Source organism: Citrus clementina, unplaced genomic scaffold, assembly GCF_000493195.1.
Source record: "Citrus clementina cultivar Clemenules unplaced genomic scaffold, Citrus_clementina_v1.0 scaffold_3, whole genome shotgun sequence".
Lineage (NCBI taxonomy): Eukaryota > Viridiplantae > Streptophyta > Magnoliopsida > Sapindales > Rutaceae > Citrus > Citrus x clementina.
This window is the reverse complement of record NW_006262339.1, coordinates 46,000,561-46,008,623: the sequence shown is the minus strand read 5'-3', so window position 1 is coordinate 46,008,623 and position 8,063 is coordinate 46,000,561. Positions and strand designations below refer to the sequence as shown.

The window sequence follows — 8,063 nt, the reverse complement described above, 5'->3', positions numbered from 1 at the left end:
TTAAATAAATATTTTATATTATAATTTTATTTTTTTATCTGATAATAATAATAAACATAATCTTGAATTTTTATCAAAATCAAATTTTGAAAAGTCATTCATTCTCTATTTTTTAAAAAAATTATACTGTAGAATAAGGTGATGTGTCAAAAGTAATTTTAAAAAAAATTTATCACACGCATACAATTAGCTTTTAACTTTTTAAATTTACTTTTGACTCTCTCAAAAGTAATTTTAAACTAACCCTAAGAGTTCTAAAAGGCTCTTTAAATTTTCAAATAAGATTATTATTCTTTCTTTTCAATATTAAAAAGTGGTTTTCTCTTTTATTAAAAATATTATAGTATTTTTTGTCATTATTTATTGAAGAGAGAGAAGTATTATGACCACATTACCAAAAAAATTGGAGGATAATTAAATTTGATGAGAGAAGAATTTGATTAAAATAATATAAATTTATTTTATTTGAAAAAGCTTTGCAGAGATTTTTTTTCTTTACTAATTTATTTATCACATAAGTAAGTAAATAAGTTTTTTTTTTTTAAAAAAAAAAATCATATAAGTCTTTGCTGATGTTTTAGGCATATAATCTATGAGATCGAATTCCCAATCAACAATAAATAAATCAGTGCCTGATTCTTAACAAGGCTTTCCTAATTATTTTACCCCTGCAATTTTCAACTAAGGCCCGTTTGGGCAGCTGCGGTGCCAAACCTTTAATTTATAGATTTGAGGCAGCTGTCCCAAACGGGGCTTAACTAAAGGATCTTAAATAAAGGATTTCTTTAAAAAATAAGTCTAATTAAAAATAATTATTTGAATAAAAACACCATGTTAAAGTAGATCCAAGTCCTAGCTTGTCGTAATGATATATATTCTAAAAAGATGGAAAGAATAGAATTTTTTTTTTTAAAGAACGGATAAAATCCAAATTAATTTTTTAACCATCCACCTCCCAAAATAATATATTTTAGCACTTATTTATTGAGCCGTATGCGTAAACAGTAAGCTAGCTTGCATATTGGTTTTTTTTTATTTCTTTTCCCAAAGTTTGATATAATATGTAGTTTTGGAACAGCGTTTAGTAATAGTTCATTGAAGTATTAAATATTTAAATAGTCTCGAAGGCTTGGCTTGTTAGCTGCAAAACACACAAAGAGATTATTAAATAGCAGAGCAGCTCCATGCGGGGCCTGGGGTCACTTATTGAGTCTTCTGGGGAGATCACAATAACCGAGTTTATAGGACATTTTTAATTAATTAATTAATAGGATGTTTTTATATGTGGAGATTGGGGAATGTCTCTTTGTCTCTCTAATTTCTTTTTCCGTTGAATAATGATTGAAAGTCAACTCTAATTCCACCTCAACTCCATTAATTGAAGGTGTGAAATACTCTTCGATAGTCTTAGAATTGATAATTTACTAGAGAGAGTTAGAATATAGATACGAACTTTCCTTGCCTTTTGACACTTTTCCAGGCACAAGCAATGCATGAGCGTGTCCCTGCGAACGGGACTCTTACGCTATCGTTAGTTTGCATTTAGACAATTTTTAGTAAATCCCGACAAAATATTTTAGTTTTCTCTTAATTTGGTTAGAAATTTAGAAAATGGTCAAAAGTTCCTTTCTAAACTTTGTTTGCCTTTTATTTATAGGCTGATTGGGTTGGCAAAAAAATCCTGAATCGACCGACTCATGCTTGCAGGCCTATAGGCCGGCCTACATCGATTGAGATTAAAATTATAACTTATAACAGTGTAAAGTTTATTCTTATTTATAATTAGCACAAATTGAGACTAAATTTTTTTGATTAAATGCAAATTATTCCTATATAGAGTATCACTATAGAGAGATTTTACTATATTATGACACTTATAGATATCTTTAAAATTTAAACTTTTAACAAAAGAGTAGTCTTGATGAAATAATGGCAAGTGAATTAGTATAATTTGAAGAGTGTATAACAAGCATTACATTGAATTTGGAATCAAGTAACGCTGGTGTTGTTTTAATGATACAAGAAGGAAGTGTTGTAAAAGCAACTGAAAATTACTTAGGTACCAAGAAGCAAAGTCTTATTTAGGTCGTGACTCGTGAGTACCTCTATAGAAGATCTCAATAAATAAAAAAAAAAAAAAAAAAAAAACAAAAGTGTAGGGACATGAAGTAATTGAGTTTATAAATATTTGACCTTTTAAAATTATTTCAACAATCCCCACTTTTTAATTAACATTAAACCCGACTTATTTTCAAAATTATCCTCCTAAAAAGAAGATAATAATAATATATTATTTTATATTTCTTTTATTTCCTTGTCTACTCTATAACATAACAAAACTGAGAACACAGCCAGAGATTCCAAGTAACTTGAACCGTGAACATATGAGAACCCTGGGACGAATCGATTTGTTTTTGAAAAGTGATTATTTGGTAGAAGATGAGGAGGATAAGGAGTTTTTGAATTTGAATGGAGTTATGGAGATGGTGAGGAGCGAGAAAATATTTCGTGAATTTAATATTTCTTCGTCAAGGTTACTATTTTTCACCCATAGGCCTAAAGTTTCCTGCCTCTTGCTAATACTGGATAGTGGGAAAAGAATGTTAGTTGTAAAATAATAAGATTTTTTTCATAGGCAACGGAACTATGCAATAAAAAACAAGTAATTAATCAATTTTTTTAAATTTAAAATTAATTACAACTCTTCCATATTTGGTGATTGATGATACGATGGATTTGGTTGTGATGAAAACAAGTTATCGGTGATGATGGTGGTGATAGAAAGAGAGTGTATTAATTTTTTTTTTTTTTTAATTTTGTAATAAGGATAATTTAAAATAGATGGATTTGATTAAAAAGTGTGGATTAATGAGATAATTTTAAAGCCAAATGTCACTACTCTCTAACAAAATTGAGGTCAGGTGGTTCGGTGCTGAGCCATTGGGATTTAGGGGATTTGCATTTTCATTTTTCCTTCCCGTTCAGCAACGTATGTTATATGTCGTATATATCCAGACACTCATGGCTTTGGGCTCTCTTATTTCACTGTCTCAAAAGCGAAGTTCAGTTCTGACACACTGAAAAAAAAAAAAATCTGTAAAACCACAGCTTTTTTGACCATCTCACACTCTCACAACCTTCAAAAAGCATCACATGGGCATGGCTGACTCATTCTTCTTTTCTTTGTTTGTTTCATCTCCTTCTCTCTCCTTCCTTTCCTTTCCCTCCATTTTGAACAGTCAAATTACACTGCCCATCAAAGGTAAAATATTCATTAACAAGTTTAAAACATTATCCACTGACTATTTAGTTATTGTTAATTTGTTATCAAATATCCATCTAGTTGTTTTATATCTTCTTTTTGTTAGTTTGAAGATCCATAAAATATGTCTAATATGACAAAATTTAATAATATTTAAATAAATATCAGCTTCTGTGGTACCTTAATCCCTTTCTATTGATTAATTCCACTTGCTTACAAACACGCATAAACGGAAAAAGCAGAGAGAGAGAGAGAGAGAGATTGAAATCTTGAAAAATTCTTGCAACTGAAGGCACTAGTAGACACATTACAAGTCCCAAAAGGCAGACTTTAACATGCTATATTACAATCACAAGCTATTCTATTGGAGCTCTCTGATGGTCTTACTATAGAAACACCGTTCTTGGCACGAAACTTGCACTCACGCCACAGGCTACCTACATAATATAACTAATAATAACAATACGCCAATGGGATCACTTATCTCTCCTTGACCACTGTGCTTCAAGGCTTGGGACTCGAGCTTTAGGCTTCGACACAACCCTATCCCCAATCACCTCATGCACTTCCTGGAATTCTAACACTCTTTTTAACATTAAAAACGACAAAAATATAAAAGATAAACGAGCTCCTGTATCTAGTAACTACGAGTTAAAGCTGGCCAAATGAGTGTGCGAGATATGCTAAAGCTCCAACTAGGGGTGCGTTCATGTAAGTGGATGGCTCTGATTGCTCGTAATCTGGCCGTTCATCCGGGAACCTATCGTGCTGATCTGGCCCACCAACAATTGCACCTACCAGAACGTTGGGGTTGGGAGATTGAGATTTCATGATACTGAAGCCAGAGGAGCATTGAATCCTGGCTGGATGTGCACCCACGGACGGCAGTGATGATCCCCTGTGGTGTATCCTTTGTGGGTACCTTGGACCATATCCCACCATGTAGGACATCTTCAATGGGTTGTCCCCCAAAATATAGTCCACCTGGTAATGCACAAAATCAGATTAAAAATTAGTTTAACTTGAAAACAAGAAAATGGGTTGCAAAAAATTAAGATAAATTATCAAAATTTTGACCTGTCTCTTGGCAATTGTCCGAAGCCTCTTTGCGGTAACAGTGGTACCACCACAGTTAACAACTCTATGGGCAGAGGTTAAATACTTGGCATATGTTAAGAGCAAGAATGAAGTGGAGGTGACATATTGCATGTTGCTATCACTCATTTTGAACAGAAGCCCACCTGTTGCATCAATTAATATGTACAAACAAAATTAGCCGTTACAGAAGAAACTACATATTTTGGCATTTGCAGTGAGAACAACAGAGTGAAGAACACCGGGGAAACCTGGGGTGTACTGGGCGGAAGAGAAAGAGGCCCCCGGAATTAGAGAACAAATGAAATTATCTGCATGGTCCTTGTACTCATGGAGGGACTGTAACTTTTGGACCAAAAATGCCTGAAAATGCAGGATAAAAAATCAACACTAAGAGCCGTTCCATTTCGATCAACAATTAGTCAATAAATCAGGACGTTATTGTTGGATTGTGAGACCTTAGAGAGAAGAATCCTAGCTCCAACATGTTTGTTATCCCATCCAAATGTGTTATCATACTCTGCAGCTCCTAGAATCTGTCCATTAACTTGAATGTAGTTGAGGTAGGTTGGGTTCCTGGTGGCCTTGTGCAGCCAAGCAGCGCCCCACAACAGCTCATCCTTCGATCGTTAACACAAGAAAAGAAAATATATGCTGAACTTTCTCAACCTAAACAACAATGACACTTGAAAGTAGAAGGGAAAGTTTCAATTGTATTACCTGATAACCGGAATATGAGCAGTAGAATGGGCAGACAAATTTCTTCAACCCATTGCTGTAGGCTCCTCTGTACTTGTCAGCAAACTGAAAAACCTGTGCATTATATTATAAATAAAAGGGTAAAATTAATCTCAGCTTTTGTATTCGAATAAATTGGATAACAAGGAAATGCCCTTATTTTAATATAGTAATCCAGTTATAGCTCTGTTAGAAGTTTTACCCTGATAGCTCTCCTGACCAAAAGCTTGGAGTAGGTTGGGTCACTTCTCCTGAAGACCAAAGAAGCAGCGGCTAAAGCAGCAGCAGTTTCCCCAGCCACATCAGAACCAGGATAGTTCCTGTCTATTTTGATGACAGTTCTTGGAGTATCCATATCTTCAGGTCTCTCCCAACAAGCATGGTCCTTGTTAGCATCACCCACCTACACAAAATGTAAAACCCAAAAAATCAATCTCTTTGTTTTAGTCCTCATCTAAAGTTTATAGGGAACATTCTGTATTCTAAAAAGAGACCTGAACATAGATGGTGTCTGGGTGTACGGTAGCTTTAAGGAGATAATCAGTAGCCCAACGAATGGCCTCTCTGGCATTCCGCAGCTCACCTTTCATCAACCCGCCAAACTCAATGACACTCCATGAAAGCATGGTGGTTGTGAAAGCCATGGGAAACCCAAACTTTACATTGTCCCCTGCATCGTAGTACCCACCAACCAAATCAACCTGCATTTCCATTTTTGATACTCACATCAGCAAAACGCACAAGATTAACAAAAAAAAAAAAAAAGAGTTTGGTATAAACGTACATGCATGGCTGCTCCATCAGTGAGACCAGAGTCCCTCCTCCAAGTCATCCTCTGGTTAGGTGGGAGCTTTCCAGACCTTTGGCCTTCAAAAAAGATGATTGATTTGGTGAGAGCATCTCTGTAGTTGTGTTTAGCAAAGTGGGGATGGTGGTGGTGCGGGTGAAAAGCAGCAGGGAAGCCATTGCAGAGAAGCAGGGAAGTGGTGAACCAACAAAGGAGGACCAAGCGAGTAAAAAGAGAAAGGGAGAGAGCCATTTTTGAAGATTGGGGCTGCTCCTCAGAATAAAGAAACCAAACCAACAAACCGACCAACCAACTACCAAAGCCGCAGTGAAGAGCGCAGAGGTCTGTAGCTCTCATTATTTATAAAGCAAAAGCTGACACTGTTTAACGTCCTGCTTCGTTACAACAGTTATTGAATCCATATCCTCTTACAGTTACGGCCTTAACAGTAACAAGCGCTTTGCCTTTATTAACTAATTCATCAATTAAGGGTTAACAGAATTCATTAATTAAATCTTTCTTCTTATTTCGATTTGGATGGGGATGTTTATGCGCATTGTTTCAGGAGTTAAATGACCAAATAGATATTCCAAAAATTTTAAAAGACGGGTTTAATTAGATCAGTATTCAATTTGAACTCTTGATAAAGATTCGTCTATCCATTAGGAAGAAATTAAATTGAAGTCTTCAGGGAGGACTCATTTTATATGGCAAATATTTATTTGTAAGATTAAGATACATAGATTAAAAAATCTATTTGTAAGTGATGGAGATTTCGTCTATATTGAGGGTAGATATTTGACGATAACTTGGTAGAGTCCGATGACGTGATAGATAGATAGCGCATATTTTCCATTTGTGCTAGAAAGAAAGCAACATATGAAAATAATCAAACATTGTTTATTATGTTCATGTGTACCCAAAATTCCCAATACGTAAATGCAAAATTTTACTATGTAGCATGTGCCCCAAAATTGTTATCCAGCATTCAGCATATCTTATAACATTACTAATTGAAGAACTATGTGACAGATATTAATGAATAGTGATATACTTTCATCTCAAAATTCTAAAAACAATGCAGGTGGTCTGTTGCGGGACTGCCATGGTAAATTTCTTCATGGTTTCAGCGCAAATCTTGGAGTATGTTCGGTTATAAAGGCTGAACTTTGGGATGTCTTGCATGGGTTAAGAATGGTATGGGACCTTGGCTATAGACGTATCCAAGTTGGAATAGATAATTATAGTGTGGTGCATCTTATAAAGGAGAATAATGCTAATGTCAACAAATTTTTGAATATAATCGAGATGATTAGGGAACTCATAAGGAGGGATTGGGGAATTCAAATTGATCACATCTATCGCGAAGCAAATTCGACGACTGATTTCCTTGCTACGCATGCTTTGAGTTTGTCTGTTGGAGTGCATTTTCTTCATTCTGTCCCTTTAGGTTTAAGCTCTATTTTGTATTCGGATATGTATGGGGTGGCATACCCCCATTTTGTGCCCTCTAGCTCTTCTCTTTCAGAGCCCTCTTTTTATTTAAAAAAAAATCTAAAAAAAATGCAAAAATCCACACAAACATGAAATAAGTACTCCGAGTAAAGCTGGTCCTACTTTCGGACCAAAGGGTCAAGGACTGGTCACGGGTTCAGAGTGCTGATACTAATGGCGAGTTTCAAACACATGACACGAGCATCGAATAACTAGAAAGTGAACCTCATTATACTTTATTTATTAGGTATATATCACATAGTAAGGGAAAAAATAAAAAATAAAAAACCACGTTTTGCTCTGCCGCTAGCCGCTAGGTGAATCAATGGAACTAACCTCCCGCTACATTGGAACAAGCTTTATATTAACCCATTACATGCCCACAAACTGAGGCAAAGAGACAACGAATTTATGGGGCTGATGCAAAATATTCTTGAGTGCAAGTAACAAAATGGTCAATAAAAGCCCATGCATTTGCAGTACTTGGTGATGGAACCCGTCAATCGAGAAATGTGGACAAGCTCAATGAACCTCTTGATCCTCATCCCCGTAACCAGATACCATCCATTCAAATGAAACCGGCAACTTGAAGCCCGGATCACCACTGCAATTGCCTTACTCTTATTAATACTTTTTAAAATTTTAAGAGTTAAGATAAAATTATAAATTGTACAAACTAATGTGATA

The 8,063-nt window shown here is 35.1% G+C and overlaps 1 protein-coding gene across 1 annotated transcript; it reads right to left on the bottom strand.

Annotated features, from left to right (window-relative positions):
• Window positions 1-3,439: 3,439 nt before the first annotated feature.
• Window positions 3,440-6,278, bottom strand: LOC18047696 (endoglucanase 17). The gene is made up of 8 exons (XM_024189453.1): window positions 5,880-6,278; window positions 5,590-5,796; window positions 5,298-5,498; window positions 5,078-5,170; window positions 4,816-4,977; window positions 4,609-4,720; window positions 4,340-4,503; window positions 3,440-4,246 (listed from the first exon to the last, which is right to left on the bottom strand). Exons 1-8 carry the CDS (start codon window positions 6,237-6,239, stop codon window positions 3,914-3,916), a joined length of 1,632 nt encoding a protein of 543 aa, XP_024045221.1. The 5' UTR covers window positions 6,240-6,278; the 3' UTR covers window positions 3,440-3,913.
• Window positions 6,279-8,063: the final 1,785 nt, after the last annotated feature.